General features: G+C 43.5%; 1 protein-coding gene across 1 annotated transcript; it reads right to left on the reverse strand.

Moving 5' to 3' along the window:
- Positions 1 to 1153: 1153 nt before the first annotated feature.
- LOC110197119 (mas-related G-protein coupled receptor member H-like) lies at positions 1154 to 22353 on the reverse strand. Its single transcript, XM_020970726.2, has 2 exons — positions 22183 to 22353; positions 1154 to 7816 (listed from the first exon to the last, which is right to left on the reverse strand). Exon 2 carries the CDS (start codon positions 7540 to 7542, stop codon positions 6556 to 6558), a length of 987 nt encoding a protein of 328 aa, XP_020826385.1. The 5' UTR covers positions 7543 to 7816; positions 22183 to 22353; the 3' UTR covers positions 1154 to 6555.
- Positions 22354 to 23006: the final 653 nt, after the last annotated feature.

Consider the following 23006-nt stretch of genomic DNA (forward strand, 5'->3'; position numbering starts at 1 on the left):
CTGTTCCTCCTCTTCTCACCATTTTTTGGGGGGTGGGATATCTAGCTGATGACTACTTCCCCCCCCCTTTCAGGGGCATGTCTGTCTGGCTTTGGATGAAACCCTCAATGTGATAAACCCAACACCAGAGCCCCTCCTTTACTTGTAGCCCCTCCTCCCCAACTACTGACCTCCTCTCCTTAGCCAACAGCCTGAAAGTCCCCCAACACCTACCCACAGAGCAGGAAAAATCCTATATTTAGGGAGGAAACATTTAATATGTACTCATGATGCAGGAGCCTCAACCTGTCCTGATCACTCCCTTGCCCCTGACAATGTCCAGTCTCGCCTCCCTGCTCTCCCTATGTCCTTATAAATGGAAGATACAAATGGCGGCAGGGGAGAGGTTTTGTCAGAGAGTCATCTGTCTAACCCCAAACATGGGCCACTGTCTGGTCCTCACCTGGCCCATAGGCCAAGGGAAGAGTCAGGGTGGAGCTCCCTCCAACACTCTGGGAAGGAAGATTCCAGTGAATGTGGAGAATTGCCCTAGGAGGTGAAATACTTCTCACAAGGTGACTCAGCTCATAGGTATCAAGTGCAGTTTGAACCTGGGTCTTCCTAACTCCAAGGTTAGCCCTCCACCTACTCCGCTGGGAGGCTCCTAGGGTACAGAGAAAGCTCTTGGTGGTCACAGATAGAATTTGGGACCATAGAGGGAAGCCCCAGACTTACTCATTCAGGGGAGTGAAAATCTACCCTCGTGGGTAGGGGTAGTCCTAGATTTAATGAGGTAACAGACCTTAGAGGTAATGGAGTACAAACTCCTCCTTTACAGGGGAGGAAACAGAGGTACAGAGGCAACCAGTGACCTGACAAAGGTCCCACAGGCTGCAAGGAGGGAGCTCCTCAGAAGACAGCAGTGAACCAGGAAGGTTGTGACCATTGTGTTCTTAAAGGCAAAGGCCAGAGAGATGAGTCTCTGCTCTGCTTGACTTGGGGTCTTATAGGTAGAATCCCTGCTTGAATCCTGAGGCCTCTGAGCTGCTGATGAGTCTAGAAAGCTGGTGGGTGACCGACCCTGGGAGTCTTCTGGTGGACTCTAGGTTTCTGACTTTTTTTTTTAATGAGGTTGGAAAGTTTCTTTTAAAAAAATCTTATATAATATTTTATTTTCTTAATTACATGTAAAAACACTTTTAACATTCTTTTTTTCTTTCAAATTTTGAGTTCCAAATTCTCTCCTTCCTTTCCTTCCCCCTCCCTCATTGAAAAGGCAAGCAATTTGACATAGGTTATACATGCGTAGTCATGCAAAACACATTTCTATGTAAGTCATTCTGTGAAAGAAAACACAGACAAAAAATAATAAGAAAAATATAGAAAAGTATCTTTGATCTGTGTTCAGGCTCTACCAGTTATTTCTCTGAAGCTGGAAAGCACCTTTCATCATAAGTCCTGTAGAACTATCTTGGATTCATTGTATTGCTGAGAATAGCTAAGTTATTCATAGTGGATCATCATACAATGTTGTGGTTACTGTGTACAATGTTCTCCTGGTTCTGCTCATTTCACTCTGCATCAGTTCATGTAAGTCTTTCATATTTTTCTGAAAGCATGCCGCTCATCATTTCTTAAAGCACAAAAGTATTCCATCACAATCATATACAACTTGTTCAGCCATTCCACAATTGATGGACATCCTCTTAATTCTTTGCTACCACTAAAAATACTGCTATAAATATTTTTTTTACACCTCAGTCCTGTTCCTTTTTGTTTTTTAATCTCTTTGGGATACAGACCTAGTAGTAGTATTGCTTGGTCAAAGGATATGCATGGTTTCATAGCCCTTTGGGAGTAGTTCCAAATTGCTCTCCAGAATCATTATACAATACAGAATCAGTATACAACTTGACCAATTGTACATTGTCCCATTTAGGAATATAAACAGTTTAACCTTATTGAATCTCTTAGGATTTATCTTTCTTGTTTACTTTTTTATGTTCCATTTACATCTAGTATTTGAAAGTCATATTTGCTCTGATCTTTTCATCTGGGATGCTTGAAAGTCCTCTATTTCATTGAATATCCATTTTCCCCCTGAATAATTATTATCAGTTTTGCTGGGTAGGTGATTCTTGGTTGTAATCCTATCTCCTTTGCCATCTAGAATATCATACTCTAAGTGCTCCAGTCCTTTAGTGTAGAAGCTGCTAAAGCTTGTGTTATCCTGATTATGGCTCCATGATATTTGAATTTTTTCTCTTTGACTGCTTGCAGTATTTTTCCTTGATCTGGGAGATTTGGAATTTGGCTATAATATTCCTGCGAGTTTTCATTTTGGGATCTCTTTCAGAAGGCGATCAATGGATTCTTTCCATTTCTATTTTACCCTCTGGTTCTAGAATATCAGGGCAGTTTTCCTTGATAATTCCTTGAAAGATGATGCCTAGGCTCTTTTTTTGATCATGGCTTCCAGGTAGTCCAATAATTCTTAAATTATCTCTCCTAGATCTATTTTCCAGGTCAGTTGTATTTCCAATGAGATATTTCACATTGTCTTCTATTTTTTCATTCTTTTGGCTTTGTTTTATTGTTTCTTGATTTCTCATAAAGTCGCTAGCCTCCATTTCCTCCATTCTAATTTTTAAGGAATTACTTTCTTCAGTGGGCTTTTGGACCTCCTTTTCCATTTGGCCAATTCTGCTTTTTAAAGAATTCTTCTCCTCATGGGTTTTTTGGACCCCTTTTACCATTTGGCCTAGTCTGTTTTTTAAGGTATTATTTTTCTTTTTTAAAATTTTCATGTTAGTCATGTTTTAAAGAAGAATTAGAATCAATAGGAAGAACCACAGAAAAGAAGAAATAAGACAAAAACGGAAACAAGAAAAACAAAGAGCCAACAGTCTGCTTGGACCTGCACTCAGACTCCACGGCTCTTTCTCTGGATGTGGACCGCATTTTCCATCATGAGACCCTTGGAGATGTCTTAGATCCTTGCATTGCTCTTCTCAAGAGCTAAGTCTATCAAAGCCAGTCATTGCACAGTGTGGCTGTTACTGTGTACAACATTCTGAAGGTGTTCTTTTCCTCAGTATTTTTTTTGTCTCCTTTACCCAACTGTTGACTCATTTTTCATGATTTTCTTGCATCACTCTCATTTCTCTTCCCAATTTTTCCCCTACTTCTCTTACTTGATTTTCAAAATCCTTTTTGAGCTCTTCCATGGCCTGAGGCCAATTCATATTTTTCTTGGAGGCTTTGGATGTAGGAGCTTTGACTTTGTTGTCTTCTTCTGAGTGTGTGTTTTGATCTTCCTTTTCACCATAGTCAGAGTTTTTCCCACTATTTGCTCATTTCCCTAGCCTATTACTCTTCTTTTTTTTTTTTTAATTCTTTGTTAAGGTAAGGCTCTGATGCCAGGGTGGAGAGTGAATTGTCCCAAGCTACAGGGGTTTTGTGCAGCTGTCTTCAAAGATACTTCTGGGGATCTCTAAGTTTTCAGTTCTTCCAGGGTGGCATGATCTAAGGAGAGGTGTTTACTCCTCTCCTGGCCTGTGTTTTGGTCTGTGAGCTATCACAAACTCTTTTCTGCCCTGGAACTGTGAGGAGGGTCCCCTCTCCACTGCTGCCACAGGCTCTTCCTCTCCCCAGGACTGTCACCCAGGACTGCAACCCAGATCCAAGTATGGGCAAAGCAACAGAGTCCTGCTCAGTGCTAGCAAAGAGACCCCTGTAATCTTCAGACCAGTTGTTGACCCCCTTACAGGCTGTGGGCTGAGAGCTCTGGAAGCAGCCGCTGCTGTTGCTGCCACCGCTGCCACCATTGCTGATTCAGTCACTCTCAAGGCCTGCTCCTGGTTTGCTGGGGCTGTGGTGCTGGTCAGGCCTGCTCTAGACTGTGTTCTTGTCTTGCCAGACCTTTCCTGCTGACCTTCTAAGTTGTCTTGAGCTGGAAATTTGTTTCACTCTGTCTTCTTGTGGGTTCTGCTGCTCTAGAATTTGTTTAGAGTCATTTTTTAAAGGTGTTTGGAGGGATTTGGATGAGAGCTCAGGCGAGTCTCTGCCTTTACTCTGCCATCTTGGCTCCATCTCCACAGGCTTCTGACCTCTACCCAAATTGGAAAGCCTTGATAAATGCTCTAGTGTGAGGGACCTCATGTCCTTGGGAGGCTGTCCTCACCACTCTTGAGACTGGGTCACTGCATAATATCATACTAACAACATTTGAAAGCACCTAGGTGATGTAGTACACAGGGTGTTGGGCCTGGAATTAGGAAGACCTGAGCTCAACTGTGGCCTCAGACACTTACTAGCTGTGTAACACTGTCTGCCTCAGTTTTCTTAATTGTGAAATGGGGATGATAATAGCTTCCCTGGGTTATTGTAAAGATTAAATGAGATAATATTTGTAAAGTGCTTAGCACAGTGCCTGACACAAGTAGGTGCTTAAGAACTGCTTATTTCCTTCCTTCCCATTTTATCCTGCTACAAAAGATCAGAGGATCCTGGGCTCAGAGGTAGAGGGGTCCTTAGAGGACATGAGTCCACCCTCCCATTTTATAGATGAGGAATTGAGGCTCCTCAGAAGAGGGGAAGGGTTGCTCACAGGTGGTCTTTGAGCCTCTGATTTCAAGCCACTCTCCAGCCACCACTCCAGGCTGACTCCAAAAGGCAGCTTTACAAAGCAAACAGCGATTCTGAGCAGCTTTGGGAGGCAGTGGGAGCATCACTGTCTCCCTTTTACAGATAAAGAAATAAGTACAAACATCTAGCAACTTGCCCACAGCCGCACAGCCAGGAAGTGTTGGAGCTGGGATCCCTGGAGCCTAGGACTTTTGGTGCTCAGTCCACTGCTCTGTCCCCTGGACCATGCTGCCTTAGTCAATCCAGCTGAACCAAATTTTATTAAGTGCCTACTATGTGCCCAGCGCTATGCTAGGTGTTGGGGGACAGACAAGAAGGAAATAGCCTCTGCCCTCAAGGAACATCCATCCCACCATGTTCCAGTCCATTCCTCTTTGTCTTGGGCTGATCATCGTCAGCTCATCCCTCTGTCCTTAGGTGCTCGAGCTCTTTGGGGTACCTGGGCTATGTCATGATCCATATGTATCTGGTGCAGACACAAGACACCATTTCCATTTGGCTGGAGCTCATGCTTCCATCCAATCCTGCCTTCTATTACCCTTTGTTCATATGAAAAATCCCATCCCACTTTTCATCCTGGCTCAGTCTTTGCCTGGGTTTGCTTGGGTTGCTCTTCCAGCTTGGGAATCTGAGCTCCTTCTGTGTCCCTGGAAACTGTGATAGTGGTGGCAGTGCAGATGCCTTGTTCTGGCATCTCTCGAGTCTCTGTTAAACCCAGGGAAAGATTGATTGTCCTCCCAGGACTGCTCGAGCTTCCAGGCTCAAACATGTTGACACCCTCTTTCCAACTGGCTGAATTTCTCTTGGCTCTTTCCCAATTTTCTATTAATTCCTTCCTTGGCTCCCGGGCCCCTTGCGTGATTATGACAGATTTTTTTTTCCCTATCTTTCTGGTCTGGGCACCAGATTGTTCTGGAGAACTTTGGTGTAGGGGAGGGGAAGAGGAAGTCATTCTCCAAAGCCTCTGCCCAGTGTCCCTATAGGAGTTCTAGAGTCAAGAGTCCTGGCTCAGCCTCCAACTGAGAATTTCCTGGGAAGACTGTTCTGGCTCCTTGACTCCCCATTTGGGCTTCCTACCCACCTCTGCTAGGACTGCTGTTTGACCCCAGAGATGTGGTGGGGTATCTTGGGCAGAACATTAGGTCCTGGGATTGGTCCAGCCTTGGACAGGGGTTGATAAGGACCCATAGGTTATAGCTCAATCCCTTCTTTGGGCCTCAGTTTCCTCATCTGTAAAATGAGGGGGGTTAGATGGCCTCTGAGGTCCCTCCCAGCCTCCAATCAGTGGTTCTATTTCTTCAACAAATATTCATGGAGTACCTACTGAATACCAGGTACTTCTATGACCCCCTGAATACAGGCTGAGCTTAAGGCCAACCTCTGAAATGTATTGACTAGTTAATCTAATAAATGTTTAAAGACCACAGTTCTTGTTTATAGTCTAGTAGGAGGAAAAAATCACAGTCTTTCACTGGAATTGAGACTTTCAGTGGCGTGCCTTTGTTCTATACATGAGGGGTGGTGTGGTATTGTGGATAGAGCCCTGGGCTTGGAGTCGGGAAGACCTAGACTTGAATCTCACCTTTGGCATTTGCTAGTTATATGACTCTGGCCAAATCTTTGAGCCTTTGGTTCCTTCTCATGTGTGAAATAGGAATAATTTCTGACAGAGTTGTCATCCACACTGATGACATCTCAGATGAGATGTCTGTAAAGTGCTTTGAAAACTTGGAAGAGTTCTGTGAATTTCAGTTAGTATTATTGTTATTCTTTGTCCCCAGATTATAAATTCAAAGTCATACTAGCCTTGGTTTCTCATGGGGAAACTATGGGGGGGGGGTGGAGTCATGTCTTCTTTTACTGAAGGCTTGGAAAATTGCAGAGGATCCTTTGCAGTGAGAAAGCTCTCACACTCATGTGGTTTCAGGACTACTTCTGTGTGTCCCTCCTCCCTATGATCTCTGACTTGGTAGCAGGGAGGGTCATTCCATCTTCTGTCCTTTGGAAATCCTCCTTGAAGGCCCTCAAGAGAGTCAGCTTCAGGGACCTTCTTTTCTTATTCTTCCAGAGGTTGCCCACAAAGAAGTAAATGGCAGGGTTGGCACTGCTATTTATGCAGGAGAGAAGCTCAAAGATAATAGAGATAGACCTATGGATAGCCACTTTGAACCCAAAATGGACAACAAACCAAACCTTCTGAGGAAGGCCAAAGAGAAGGAACATGAGGATGGTCACCAAAATGGTGATGTGGAGCTTGGCAGGGTGGTGCTGTTTGGGTTGCTGCCAGGACTTCAGGAAAAGAATCAAGCTGGACAGAACCATCAGGGGTGTAGACACCAGAAAGTTGAGTACACAGCTAAAGATACTGATGATGTATCTCCAGGTCTTGTAGGTATCCCCCATGTAGATCTCAAAGTAAAACTCCAGGACAGCCATGAAGACCGAGAGGGACCAGATGAAAGCACAGATGGAAGATTTCTTTTTCAAACGGTGGTATCTGTACCAGAGGGGAAAGAGCATGGACAGACACCTCTCCACACTGATGACCATCAGGAAGCCCAGCCCTGTATTGTATACAAATATGTTGAATACAAGAGTTCCGTGACATATATAAAACATGTGGCACTTGGTAAGAAGCTTGCTAGTATAGATATAAAGAATCTTGGCAAGATACCAAATTATTCGTCCCAGGAGGAAGCTGAAGTCAGCAACCGTCAGATTGAGGATGTAGATGGTAAAATGGCTTCTCTTAATGTGGAAACTGAGAAACCAGAAGACGACACCATTTCCCAGCAGCCCACAGAGGCAAGTGATCAAATTAAAGAAGATCGTGATGTGGGGTTCTGTGTCACGATCAGGTTTTGGAAAACAGGTAGTAATTTCCTGGCTACCATTACTGGAATCATTGCAGGTCATTTTTTTTTTTAACAGATAGGAATTGTAAATTTATGAAAAGGCAAATGTGCTGTCTCAAGAGGTGTTGGGTTTCCCCTTCTTGGAACTCTTCAAGCAGATGCTGAATGACCACTTGGGTATGTTACAATGGGGATACCTATTGTGTATGAGTTGGATTAGATGTCCTCTGAGGCTCTTCTAATTCTTAAATCCTGTGACTCTGCGGTACTGGATTGGTCTTGTCTGGAGGTAGTGGAATGTAACAGGGGCCTTCTGGATCTCTCTTATACACGTGCTAAAAATGAGAAGAGTGATGTGAGCTGAAAAATGGCATGGATAAAGCAGAGAAAGAGATCTATGGCACATCCTCAGTAATAAATGTGGATGCAAAAATTAAAACGAAATCATAGCAAAGGATCTCACCAATATATTTGTTATTCATAATGACTAAGTTGGATGTATACAAGGTATGAAAGGATAAGTCAACATTAAACAGTTAGCATGCAATAATTGTTCATGCAAACAACAGTAACAAAAACCATGGTGATTGTATCTCTTTCAAAAAAATAGATCTGTGATTTCATCAGCATTGGGCATTCCGTATGAGTCTCCAACTCCCTCTACCAATGCAGGTCAATGACTGCTGGGTAACTTCTAGTCTTAGAGCATTGTGTGAGGCAGTGAGAAGCTATGCACCTTGCTTAGGGTCACACAACCAGTATGTATCAGAGTCAAGACTTGAACTCAGATCTTCTTGGCTTCAATGCCAGATCTCTATCCATAATGCCACACTGCCTCTCTCTCCATCAATAAATGCAGAATACAGCACTTAGCCTCTAGTTAAAACATTGAAAAAGCACAGACATGATAGGTCCCTTCTTCAGAATGAACTGGTCTATATCTAAAAGGAGGAGACCTTATTGTTTCTCATGACGAAACACTGGAAGCTTTCTGACTTTTGGACATAATTCTGTAAATGCTACGGTAGTGATACAAGAGTGAGGAGCTATAGATGGAAACCTCAACAAAGAGGAGACAACATCATTGTGTTCTGTAGATGACTGGATGACTTAACTTTCGAAAATCCAAGTGAATTCATGAAGAAGTTAATTGAGTGGATCAATAGTATCAGCAAAGTAGAACAGTACAAAATAAACAAAATCATTGGCATTTCTATATAAGTATGAGCCCCCCCCCCAAAAAAAAACGACTGTAAGGGAACCATGGTAAGGGAAAGTCCATTTAAAATAACTGCAAAAGGTATAAAATATCTGGGAGTTTAAAGGAAAACATGAGGACAAATATTGATTATTTATGAATGAGCTTTGCCAACATAATAAAAAGTACTATACAACTGGAGTGGGTGCAATATCCTAAATTCTGACCCCCTTCCCTCCCCCTGCCCCATGCAGGTTGGCCACTAAGTGTCACTGAACCTAGAGTCAGGAAGACCTGAGTTCAAATCTGGCCTCAGATGCTAGCTGTATGACCCTAGACATCACTTAATCTCTGTCTGCTGCAGTTTCCTTAGCTATAAAATGGGGATAATAACAGCATTTACCTCTCAGGGTTGTTGTGAGAATCAAATGAGATTATATTTATGAAGCACTTAGCACGGTGTCTTGCACATATTAGGTGCTCTATAAATGCTTATTCCCTTCCTCTCTGCCCCCCCATTCTCATGTAAGGTAGGCTAAAAGTATTGGACATTGCTTGAGACTTGTTTGGCTGAGGGGATCAAAGGTTCAGACTATTGACCTCATTTCTTCACGTGGTGGATGACGATGGGGGACACAGGCAAGGGAGCTATGCTCAGCTGAATCAATTTCAAGTCTCCTCAACGCCTAGTGTTCTTGAATATCTTTCTCTTGCTGTGGGTAAGCAGATATTGTTGTTAACTGGTCAGCTGCCTCAGGAGTATCTCATTTTGTGTCTGCATTGCTGGAATCCATTAGATTGTGAGCTCCTTGAAGGCAGGGACTGACTTTTGCCTCTTTTAGACTCCCCAGTGCTTAGCATGATGCCTGACACATAGGAGATACTTCTTATTAACAAATATTTATTAATAGATTGATTGATATAAAAACTAAACCACTGGGGGACTGACAGGTTCAGGGCTTATGATGCCCAAGCAAGTGCCTGGAGTGACTTAGAGAGACAGTGATTCTATAGGATGAACAAGGATTGGCCATGCTCCCCTGGGGAACCTTTAAGAGTTCATCTTGGGGGCAACTAGGTGGTGCAGTGGGTAGAGCACCGGCCCTGAATTCAGGAGGACCTGAGTTCAAATATGACCTCAGACCAAACACTTGACACTTACTAGCTGTGTGACCCTGGGCAAGTCACTTAACCCCAATCGCCTTAAAAAAAGAAAGAGTTTATCTTAGAAGTCCAGGCCGAAGTCAGCTTCAAAGAGGAAGTGAGCTCCTAAGAAGGCATATAGAAGATTCAGTCAGTCAGCTACCAAGCATTTATTGAATGCCTGTGATGTGCCAGACATTGTGATAAGCTGGAGAAAGGTGAACAGTGAGAACTGAGTACAGGTTGGGCAGAGGCGGATGCCATAAAGAGCCAGGCCAAGACTCCAGGAGCAAGGGATTGTGGGTAGCTCAAGTGGAAAGAGTATCAGGACAGACTGTTGTTGAAATCTCCCCCCATGCAGTACACACCCCTAGGTGCTAATTCTGTATCTCCTGTATCTCTTTGGGCACAGAGAAAGTCTGCTTACTTTCTTCACTTTAAACATTTACTTTATCTTTATAAACAGTGTTAACCACAGGCATTTGCTCATCTGGGTGTGGTTCGGGAATGAAGTTAAGAGGAAACAATGGAGGGGGAGCACTTTAAGGGAAGAGAAAGGGTTCTATCCAATGCTGCATGTTTTCGTGCTGTTGCAGCTGGGGCTTCAAAGCTAGAAAAGATGAAGAATTACAGATCTTTTGACACAATGCCCCAGAGTAGGAAGGAACAGTGATGCTAGGAAGTCCACGGAGCAGTAAGTCAGAAGTACTGTGAGAGGGGGTGGCGAATGGGGGCAGTTCTCACCAGCCCACCTCAGCCCAACTGCTGTAATGGACAGAACCCTAAAATAAACCAGGTTACTGTCGTGCCCAATCTCAGACCCAGAGAGCTAATGCTGAGGTGGGGAACTTTGAGTATGGGACAGGACATAGGTTCTCAGCCTTGGTCTCTTGTGACTGTTTGACACAAAGAGTTTTCTTTGTTAATAATAACAGCACTTTTCAAATGTCATCTCATCTTACCCTCACAAACACCCTGGGAGGAATGCTATTATTATTCCCATTTTATGTAGGAGGAAAGTGAGGCAGCCAGCAGTCAGGTGACCTGCCGAGGATCATGTAGGATTTGAACCCGTCTTCCTCACTGTGAGTATGGCATCCACTGTGCTCTGAGCTGCCTCTTATTATAAGGGAAGGTTCAGGAGTGGTATGCAAGGATAGGAAGGGGCCTATGATTATGACATAATTTAAAAAAAAACATCATTAAAAAACCCAACTACATTGGCAGAGAATGAACCTGTGAGCTGGGCATGGGTGGTGGGCAGCATCTTTCATAGCATCATAGAGCCAGAAAGAAGCATGGTGGTCATCGTGTCCATTTTATAGATGAGGAAACTGGAGCTTAGGGGGTGGTGATGAGGTCACATATAGTGGGTGGCAGAGCTGGGATTCAAGGCCAGATCATCTGAGTCGAAGCTCAGCATATCCTCTAGGGCTGAAGGAAGTCTGGGCTCCACTCTGAGGCGCCTAGGACTCCAGGAGGCAGCAATTATAGAAGATTGAGGTTTGGGTCTCACTTGCTGTTCACCAGATGCTAATTCCCATCTAGGATCCAGAGTGAGTGAGGGCCAGCCTGGCTTTGAGTTCATGCTTCAGGTTAGGTGAAGCCCCTGGTATTGAGTGCCACAAACCAGCCTCTTCTTGTCTGAACGTTCTCTGAAAAATCCGTCCTGCTTATGGCTCTGTTCATAGTCACACAAAGAGCTCATACTTACGTAGCACTTTATAATTTAGAAACCACTATGACCAGAGAGGTAGGTGGTGCAGACATTATTCCCACTAGACAGATAAGGGAACTGAGGCCCAGAAAGAGGAAGTGATCAGCCTGAGGTCATACAGCTAATGAATGGCTGGGTCACAACTTGAATCTACTGCCCTTTTCATATCAGCAAACAGAATGAAGAAGGCTTGAATTGAAAGACAGCAGGGAACAGCTATCCTTCCTATGGGAGCTGCTTCTGGGAGCTTTCCTGGTTCATCGTGTGTGTGTGTGTGTGTGTGTGTGTGTGTGTGTGTGTGTGTGTGTGTGTGTGTGTGTGTGTGTGTGTGTGTTAGAGCTTATTTCCACGCCTCCCCCCCATCAGCAAATATAATTAAATACTGTTACTCTCTATGCCCTGAACTTGGGGGAGGGAAGGAGGAGGAAGAGGAGGAATTGCATTGAATTGTATGTGACCTTTATATTTCTACTCTACTTATCTTCTATTTGCCTAGATCTGAAGATTCGTTAATTAAATTCAGTTATAACCTACACCTCCTCCCCCTCCCCACCAGTACCCTTGCCGCCTTTAGGTTCTGTGTGGGCTGTTTTGGGTAATCATTTATGCCATTCACAGTTGGAGTCCCTATCTGGGGCATTTCATTTTTATAGCCTATGCATGAACTATGTGCACACACTTTATCCCTCCAGCAAAATGTAAGCTTCCTGAGGGCAGCTGGAGAGTTTTTTCTTTTACTTCCTTAGTGGCTGGCATAATGGCTTACACATTTTTTTGGAGTGGGGTGTTTTGTACTGGACCTATAATTTCCTCAGTAGAGAGAATTCCTGCTGAGGAGACTCCCTTTACAATGCAGATTAAGCAATTTGTCTGTATTTTATCCTAAAGGCAAGAGGGAGCCAATGTGATGTGGTCAGATCTGAGCTTTAGGAGGATACTTTGCGTGGGGGAGGGACTGGAGAGGGGAGAGACTGGAAGCCAGTAGAGAGACCAAATAGGAAGCTGTTGTAATTGTGTGGGGAGAAGTGTTGAGGGACTGACCAAGGGTGATGGCCATTTCAGTGAAGAGGAAGTGCGAATTCAGGAGATGTTGTGGAGGTAAAATTGACAAGATTTGACAAGCGATTAGCTATGGGAGCGGCGAGGAGGCAATGAGAGTGGTGAATGGGGAATGACTCATTCTCAACCTGGGAACCTGGGAGGATGGTAGTGCCCTCACAGACAGTAATAGGGAAGTAAGGAAAAGGGGGAGGTTTGGAGGGAAAGGTGATGAGTTACGTCATGGACATGCTGACATTGAGACGTCTATGGACATCCAGCTTGAAATGTCTAGCAGACAGTTGGTGATGCAGGACTGAAGATCAGAGGAAAGTCTAGGCTTAGATCAAGACATATGGGAGCTGTGGAACCTTTAGGAGCTGGCAAGATCATTAATGGAGAGAGCTCAGAGAAAGAAGAGGACCCAGGACAGAGCTCTGGAGAATATCCGCAGTTAGGGGAGGGCTGGTTGGGCAAAGGAGACTGAGAATCAGACAGGAAGGAGGAGACAGGGCAGTGCAGGGAAACCCAGGGGAAAGAGGCTATCTAGGAAGGGGTGGGGGTTGTGATCATTCAGTCATTTGGTATTTATTAAGTTCCTACTGTATACCAGGCAATAGGAGTACAAATACAATGGGAATCAAACAATCCTTAATGACAGTTTACATTAAAATGGGGGAGGCAATGAGGACATGTCTAAATACAGACAGAATAAATATAAAGAGAACAAATGTGAAGCAGTTTAAATACAAGGCAGTATGGGAAGGAGGCCACAAGTAGATGGGGGATCAGGGAAAAAAAAAGCTTCCTGCAGCAGGCGCTTGGGCTGTGTCTTAAAGGAAAAGAGGGACTCTATGAGGTTGAGTTGTGGAGGGAATCGTCAATGCACTCCAGGCTTCGAGGACGGTCAGGACAAAGGCCTGGTGGTGGGAGGTGGGGTGTTGTTTGGTGTGATCAGAGAATGCAGGAAGGGGAATAATGTCCAATAAGGCTGAAAAGATAAGCTGGGTTGCAATTGCATAAAGAGTAAAAGCTAAACAAAGCAACTCAAATTTATCCTAGAGGCAAGAGAGAGGTCACTAGGGCTTGATTGAGTAGAGGAGTCCCATGGTCAGATCTGTGTTTAAAGAAAATTACTTTGGCCACAGCTGGAGCAGGGCAGGGAGAGAATTGAGGCAGGGAGGCCATTGAAGAGGTGCTGCAGTGATCTGGGTGACAGGCAACAGGGGCCCGAAGAACTACAGTGGGAGCTGTGTAGTGGAGAAAAAAGCTCAGAGGCAACAGATGTCATGAAGTTAGAAAAGGCAAGATTTAGCGACTGATTGGAGGGGCAAGGTGAGATGTCACAGCCAATGCTGAGGTTATGAACCTCAGTAGACTGGAAAGACAAAGGTGTCCTTGACAGAATAGGAACGTGTTGGAAGGGGGAAGTTCCAGGGGAATGAAAATGAGTTTTTTTTAAATAAGTTTTTATTAATATCTTCTGTTTCTTAGTTGTCCCCAGTATCATTTCCCTTCCCAGAGAGCCATGCCATGTAACAAATGCTATTTTTTTAGAGAAGAAACAAATGAGCACGACTGAGAAATATATTGGAAAATTGTAATATTCGCTGGCCTGCCACCTGCACAAAGGAGTGGGATGCGGGTGTCTCCTCATGGCTCTTCATTCAAGTCCTGGTTGATCTTTTTAATTTGGCTACATTCACTTCTGATCTTTTGGGTGTAGCTGTTCTTTCCACTTAAATTGTCGCAATTATTGTGTTTGCATTTTCTCCTCTCTGCTGACTTCCCTCTGCATCAGTTCATATACATCTTCCTAGGCTTCCCTGTTTTCATCACATTTATCATTTCTTATAGGATAAGAATATTCCATTCCACTTATGGACCACGATTTGTGTAGCCAAATCCCTAATGAATGGCCATCCACTTTGTTTATAATTCTTGGCTATCACAAAAAGTGCTGCTATAAATATTTTGGTTCATATGGGGACTTTTGATAGTTTCTTTGGGGTAAAAGCCCAGTAATATAGTCTCTAGTTCAAAGGGTATAGACATTATTTCTTTTACATAGATTGCTTTCCAAAATGGTTGCACCAGCTCACAGATCCACCGACAATGTATTAGTGTGCTTATCATTCCACAACCCCTTTAACATTGGCTGTTGCCATTTTTGGTTAACTCTGCCAATTTGCAGGGTGCGAGGTGAAACCTCAGGGTTATTTTGATTTGCATTTCTTTTATTATTAGTGATTCAGAACATTCTTTCATGTGGTTGTGAACACTTTGCTATTCTTCTTTTGAGAACTGTTTGTTCATATGCTTTGACTATCTATAAGAGAATGGCTATTATTCGTGTGTGTGTGTGTGTGTGTGTGTGTGTGTGTATAATAGTTTATATCTTTTGGATACCAAACCCTTATCAGAGAAATGTAATACAAAGATTTCCCTTGCCTCATTCAACCACTTCCCTTCTTATCCTAAATGCATTAATGTTGCCTGTGCAGAAGCTTTTCAGTTTTAAGTAATCAAAGTTATGTACTTCATCTTTTGTAATTTCCTCTCTCTCTTATATGATTATAAATGCATTTCCTGCCCATAGTTGTGAAAAGTACATGACGTTTCCCCTCTATTTTTTTCATAGTATAATCTTTAATACTAAGGTTGCACATCCATTTAGAATGCATTGTGGATTATAGTGTAAGGAGTTGGTCTAAGCCTGATTTTTCCCAGACTATTTTCCAGTTTTCCAGTTTTTATCAAATAGGGTGATTTTTCCTAGGTAATTTATGTTTTCTACTTTATCAAACACTGAATTATTGAGTTCCATTATTTCTGATTCTCTCCTATTTAGTCTATTTCATTGATCTATCTCCTTTTTAAACCAATGGTTTTGATGACTGCTGTTTTATAATATAGTGTGAGGTCTGGAAATGCTATTTCCCCTTCACCCCGATTTCTTTTCATCATTTCCATTGATAGTGTATATGTTTTGTTTTTCTAAATGAATTTTGTTATTATTTTACCAAGATCTATAGAGTATCCCCTTGGTAATTTGACTGGTAGGTAAAGTGTTCCATTTTTTTTTCATGTTGGGTTTTATTATTAGTGATTTGGAACATTCTTTCATGTGGTTGTGAACACTTTGCAATGCCTCCAGGGCATCCATTTTGAAATGTCCAATAGCTAATTACTGATGCAGAATTGAAGCTCAAGAGAGACACTGGGACTAGATATATAAATCTGGAAGTCATCTGCATAGAGATGGAATTAAACTTGTACAAGTTGATGAGGTAACCAAGAGATAGAAAATGTAGAGTGAGTAGAGAAAGAGATCTAGGACAGAGCCTTAGGGAACAGCCACAGTTAGGTGATGTGACACAGAGTCAACAAAGAGCTAGAGAAAGAGTGTTTAAAGAGGTAGGAGGAGAATAAGGAAAAAGCAGTGTCATGAAAACCCTGAGAAGAGAAGAGGGTGTCAACAGTATTGAATGAAGCAGAGACTTCGAGAAGCAGAGTCAAGATGGCAGAGAAAAGGCAATGACTTGCCTGAGCTCTTCCCCAACCCCTTCCGAATATCTTTAAATAATGCCACAAAACAATTCCTGGAGCAACAGAACCCACAAAAGGGCAGGGTGAAATAATTTTCCAGCCAAAGACAACTTAGAAGGCTGGCAGGAAAGGTCACAGTCCAGCAGAGGCCATGCCAGTGCAGACCCAGCTAACCAGGATCAGGCCTTGGGAATTACTGAATCTGAAGCAGCAGCTGCTTCTGGAGCTCTTAGCCCATAGAAGGCAAGGGGGTAGAACAACTGACCAGAAGGATATTATGGGGTCTCTTTGCTAGCATTAGGGGCAGGACTCTGTTGCTTCATCCACACTCAGATCTGGGTTGTAATCTTAGCTGGTGGTCCCAGGGCAAGCAGGAGCACTAGCACACCAAAGCTTTCAGGCCAAAGGGGAGCAGGGACCCTCGTCACAGTTCCAGGGCAGAAAAGAGTGCTTGGGTCAGTCACAGACCAGAGCACAGGCCAGGAGAGGAGTAAACACCTCTCCTTAGATCATACCACCTTGGAAGAACTGAAAACTGACAGGTCCCTAGAAGTATCCTTGAAAACAGCCCTCCAAAAAACCCTGGAGCTTAGGACAGTGCATCCTCCACTTGGGAAGCAAAGTTCCACTTCAGCATGGAGTTAAAAATCAAGAAATAGACTAGAGAATGAGCAAACAACAGGAAAAAATTCTGACCATAGAAAGTTACCGTGATGATAATGAAGATCAAAACACACACTCAGAAGAAGATAACCAAATCAAAGTTCCTATATCCAAAGCCTCAAAGAAAGATATGGATTGATCTCAGGCCATGGAAGGGCTCCAAAAGGATTTTAAAAGTCAAGTAGGGGATGCAGAGGAAAAATTGGGAAGAGAAATGAGAGTGACGCAAGAAAATCCTGAAAAAAGAATCAACATCTTGGTAAAGGAGACACAAAAAATACTGAAGAAAATAACACTTTAAAAACAGATGGCCAAATGGTAAAACAGGCACAAAATCCAATGAAGAGAAAAATGCATTGAAAAGCAGAATTGGCCAAATGGGAAAGGAAGTATAAAAGGTCACTGAAGAAGATAATTCCTCAAAAAATTAGAATTGAGTAAATAGAAGCTAATGACTTTATGAGAAATCAAGAAACAATGAAACAAAACCAAAAGAATGAAAAAATAGAAGACAATGTGAATTATCTCATTGGAAAAAATAGCTGACCTGGAAAATAGATCCAGGAGAAATAATTTAAAAATTATTGGACTACCTGAAAGCCATGATCAAAAAAAGAGCCTAGACATCATCTTTCAAGAAATGATCAAGGAAAATTGCTCTGATAGTCTAGAACCTGAGGGTAAAATAGAAATGGAAAGAATCCATCAATCACCTCCTGAAAGAGATCCCAAAGTGAAAACTTCCAGGAATATTACAGCCAAATTGCAGAGCTCCCAGGTCAAGGAGAAAATATTGCAAGCAGCTAGAAAGAAACAATTCAATTACCATGGAGTCACAGTCAGGATAACACAAGATTTGACAGCTTCTACATTAAAGGATTGGAGGACTTGGAATATGATATTCTGGAGGGCAAAGGAGCTAGGATTACAATCGAGAATCACCTACCCAGAATAACTGAGTATAATCCTTCAGGGAAAAAAGTGGTTATTCAATGAAATAGAGGACTTCCAAGTATTCCCGATGAAAAGACCAGAGCTAAATAGAAAATTTGATTTTCAAATACAAGACTCAAAAGAAACATAAAAAGGTAAACAGGAAAAGAGAAATCATAAGGGACTTATTAAGGTTAAACTATTTATATTCCTACATGGGAAGATAATGCTTGTAACTCATAAGAACTATCTCATTACTAGGGCAGTTAGAAGGAGTATGTATAGACAGAGGGCACAAGTGTGAGTTGAACATGAAGAGATAATATCTAAAAAAGCAAAATTAAGGGGTGAGAAAGGAATGCACTGGGAGAAAGGGAAAGGGAAAGATAGAATGGGGCAAATTATCTTCCACAAAAAAGGCAAGAAAGCACTTTTACAGTGGAGGGGAAGATGGGGGAGGTGAGAGGGAGTGAGTGAACCTTATTCTCATTGGAATTGGCTCAAAGAGGGAATAGCACACACACTCATTTGGGCATAGAAATCTATTTTACCCTACAGGAAAACAGGAGAGGAAGGGGATAAGAGAAGGGTGGGGCAATAGAAGGGAGGCCAGATTGGGAAAGGCAGTAGTCAGAAGCAAAACACTTTTGGGGAGGGACTGGTGAAAGGAGGGAACAGAATAAACAGAGGGAAATAGGATGGAGGAAAATAGCAATCATAACTGTGAAAAAATATTTAGAAGCAAGTATAAGGAACAGAGTCAAATTTATAAAAATAACAACCTTTCCTCAATTGATAAGTGATTGAAAGATATGGACAGTTTTAAGCTGAAGTAATCAAAGCTATCTATATCCATATAAAAACGCTTTACATCACTATTGATTGAGAAAATGCAAATTAAAACAATTCTGAGGTACTACCTCATACCTATTAGATTGGTTAATAGGACAGAAAAGGAAAATGACAAATGGTGGAGGGGATGTGGTGAAAATGAGACATTAATGCATTGTTGGTGGATTTGTGACCTGATTCAACCATTCTGTAGAGCAATTTGGAAGTATGCCCAAAAGACTATAAAACCATGCATATACCCTTTGACCTAGCAATACCACTACTAGGTCTGTATCCAAAAAGAGATAAAAAACAAAAGGAAAAGGACTTAAATGTACAAATATATTTATAGCAGCTCTTTTCTGGTAGCAAAGAACTGGAATCTGAAGGGATGTCTATTAATTGGGGAATGGCTGAATAAATTGTGGTATGTGATTGTGGTGGAATATTATTATGCTATAAGAAATGATGAGCAGGAAGTTCTCAGAAAAACCTGAAAAGGTGTGGGGAGGGAGGAAGGGAGAGATTTTGGAATTCAAAGTTTTAAAAATGGATGTTAAAGTTGTTTGTACATATAATTGGGGAAAAATAAACACTTAACAAAAAAGGGAAAAAAAGAGAAGCAGATACTTTAAGCAGGATGAAGGCTGAGAAAACAACATTGTATTTGCAAGGTCAGAACAGCCACCAGAGGTGCACCAATTGACATCCATCAGAGTCTGCCACTAAAATCCAATTCATGTACAAGTCAAAACACCACCCGTGATGTCATTGGTCCTCTTTGAAAATGAAGGATGAAGCCACAAGAACAGGGCAAGTAGCCATAGAAGCCAAGCCCAGAGAGGAGCTAGCCTTGAGGAGTGACCTGCTTAATGCCCTTATAGACCCAGCAGTCAAGACACCACTCTCCCATTGCCTATGGAACACTCCAAAGTGACATGGTGCAGTGCTGGAGAAGGACATTCCATCGTCATTTTGAGCTTGAGTCCATTTTCTCTAGGGACTGAGTGGGTGTGTAGAGGGAGGAATGTGCTCTGGTTCAAAGGTTGGGGGAAGTTGTTGATTCAAGGTTCTGGGGGCTGTTGTCATCCACTGACCTCTGGGACACTCATTCCTACCTCAATGAATTTAGTGCCAGGCTCACAGTCTGTTTCTCTTTCCCAACTCCTGCCCTCATACTGGGAGACTTCAACATATATAATGACTCTCCCTCAAACACCCAAACCTCCCAGTTTTTCAACCTATTCATTTCCCATGCCCTCCTCCACCTCACCTCAGTTACACATAGAGATGTTTGTACTCTTAATTTTGTGTCACCCACATGTTTTCTACTTGCATGCTTATGAACTCTGTGATTCCCTTTCCCGATTGCAGTCTCTCATCACTCTACCACTCCCAGTTTCCAAATCCCTAATTCCATTCTTCATCCTTATCATGATCTACAATCCCTCCAGTTCCCTGCTCCCCCGCCCCCACTAGCTTTTCTCTCTCTCCTCCCTTGCCCATCTTGACTCCTTGGTGACCCAATTCAGCTCTACTCTGTCTTCTTCTCCTCTGCCTCTATACTACTGCCCTGGTTGATCTCATCGGCTCCCATGGCTTCCGTGCTTATCTCTCTGCTAATGATTCTCAGAATTTCCCATCTGGCTGTACCTGGTAGTCTCATCACTCTAACTGCTTATTGAACATCCCAAGCCGGATGTCCTGTAGACATCTTGCACTTAACATATCCCAAACTGACCTCATGATCTTCCTTTCCTGCCCCCAACCCTAACCCAGTGACACCCTTTGTGACATTGCCCTCTCTTTCTTCTCCCACTACCACTGTTCTTGGCCCTGGTTCTTGTAGTCAAGGAAGAGGATTTCTAAATTTATTGAAAACAAAACAAACCAAGCAAGAAAATCCTGTGCCACCAGCCCCTTTTGGAGGGTCAGTGGCAGTAGCAGATTTTATAGACTGTGGAGGCAGGTGAGGACCTAGAAAAGGCTGGAAGTGTGGGCTCGGACCCTGGGCTCCCTGGAGAAGGGTCCAGGCAGCTCCCAGAGGCTATCAGGGGTAGAGGGGTTACTCTTCTGGACCTGTGGAAGAAGTATCCATGCTGGGAGTTCCCACAAAGAAACAGTCACAAAGAGATGGGGGGAAAAGCCTGTGGTAGTGGGAAGGAGCCTGTAAGGGGGTCATCAGGCCTGGCTCCTTGTGCTTAGCACAGTACCTGGAACATAATAGGCACTTAATGTTTATTAATTGATTACTGATTTGATATAATTGATTACTGATCGATTGTGATATGTTTGCCTCCTAAACAGCTATTGAAGAGTCATAATTGACTCATAATGGTTTCTGGGGTGCAAAGTACTTCGTGGGTCCAGCCATGGAGCTCCTCTCTTTGTTGTCCAGGCATTCAGTTGTGTCTGACTCTTCAAGATCCCATTTGGGTCTTTCTTGGCAAAGATACTGTAGGGGTTTGCCATTTCCTTCTGTAGCTCATTTTACAGTTGAGGAAACAGGCAAACAGGGAGAAGTGACTTGCCCAGGGTCACGCAGCTGGTAAGGGTCTGAGGGTGGATTTGAACTCAGGAAGATGAATCTTCCTGGCTCCAGCCCAGGACTCAGTCTCTCCACTGTGGCGCCACCTAGCGGCACCAGTTATTAATTATGAATACATCCTTCCACCCCATTGGCTGTGTGATGCTGGGCAAGTCAAACTTCTCTGGGCCTTAGATTCCTTATCTCTAAAATGGGTGTAATAATACTATACTAGGAGGCTATTGTGAGGATTAGCTGAGATACTGTGCACACGCATTGCAAGCTTCAAAGGGCTAGAGAAATGTTATCTGATCATTATAAAAGTGAAATTAGTTATGAATAAAGCCCATTATAGTGGGGAAAAGGAGATCTCTCATCCCTCAGGCACTCGATGGTGAGAGACAGCGAAAGAGAGAGAGATGGGGAGGGAAGAAACAGACAGATACAGATGGGTGGAGGTTTGTGTGGTAGGAGACACATATACACATAGAAAGACATAGAGGACAGAGAGACAGAGAGACAGAGACAGAGAGAGAGAGGCAGAGACACAGAGAGACAAAGATTAAGAGAAAGACAGATTGAGAGAGAAATAAAGAGACAGAGAAATAGATAATGAGAGACAGAGAAAGACAGTGAGAGAGGGAGGGAGGGAAGAGACAGACAGACAGTCAGAGAGACAGAAAGATAGAGAAAGATTGAGAGAGCCAGAGATAAAAACAAAAATAAAGAGAAAGAGAGAGAAATTGAAAGACAAAGAGAGACAGTGACAGAGAGACACGCAGAGACAAAGAGATAAAGACAGAGACTAAGAGAGATTAATGGAGACACAGAGAGACAGAGACAGAGAAATGGAGAGAGTGAGTGACAGAGAGATGGGGGGGGATGGAGAGGCAGCAAGGGAAGAGAGACAGACAAGGAAGGCAAGAAAGAGGGAAAAGGCAGAGGAAGCCTGAAGAGGGCTCTGTGCTGAGGATGGAGAGGTAGATGTGGCCCCTGGAGGGGAGGACCTATCAAAAGGAAAATGCCCAGGAGGCAGAATTGAGAAGGCTCTCCCTCCCTCCCTGCTCCCCCCCCAGCGTCCCTTGCTCCAAGCCTTGCTCACCTTCTTCCTGTCCTGTTCTCTGGGGGCCAGGCTGGCAGCTGTAGACACTCTGAGGAGGCCAGGGCAGAGCAGAGCTCTCTGGGTAAGGACTTGGTGGGGCGGTTGGTCCTCCAGGGCAGTAGAGCAGGTCTGAAAGTCTCTGGCTGGTGATTCATTAAGGGTTATCACTGGGCTCCATGCTCCTTCTGACTTCCTGGGCAGGTCCCACCAGCCAATGTTGGCCCTGGATCTGTGATCAGATGTCCCTTCTGATAGTGGGCATCCTGTTTGCAGTGTGGCTTTCAAGTGGTTTGCTCTCTCATCTCATTCTGATAACTTCTCCCAGAGTGCTGAGAACTCTCCCCTCCTGCACTGCCGGGCTGAGGTCGGGCACCAGCTGGGCCCATCGAGTCAAGAATGGCCGCCAGACACCCTGCCCTCAGACTGATTCAGCTCAACCTTGACTCAAGGGGACCAACCCTGCCCAGTGCTGGCGGCCTCTGCATCTGACCACTGCTGTGTTAGAGTTGGTAGCAGGCTAGAAAATGGACTGGGGGTGTGGTGGGGGACAGATGGAGGTGATGTGATGGGGAGTGGGGGAGAGTTCTTCTGAGCCCAGCCCAAGTGGTAAGGCTCTCTCTCTCTCTCCTCAAGTTAACACATATTTTCTTATCTGTGAACCACTCAGCTGAGGTTGTTATTAATGGCTAAATCTCAAGTCTTTTTCCTTTCTTTTTTCTGGCTAGGCAATGGGGTTAAGTGACTTGCCCAGGGTCACACAGCTAGTAAGAGTTATGTGTCTGAGGCTGGATTTGAATTCAGGTCTTCCTAAATCCAGGGCCGGT

The sequence above is a fragment of the Phascolarctos cinereus genome, unplaced genomic scaffold, assembly GCF_003287225.1.
Source record: "Phascolarctos cinereus isolate Bilbo 61053 unplaced genomic scaffold, phaCin_HiC Scaffold_9;HRSCAF=440, whole genome shotgun sequence".
NCBI classification, from domain to species: domain Eukaryota; kingdom Metazoa; phylum Chordata; class Mammalia; order Diprotodontia; family Phascolarctidae; genus Phascolarctos; species Phascolarctos cinereus.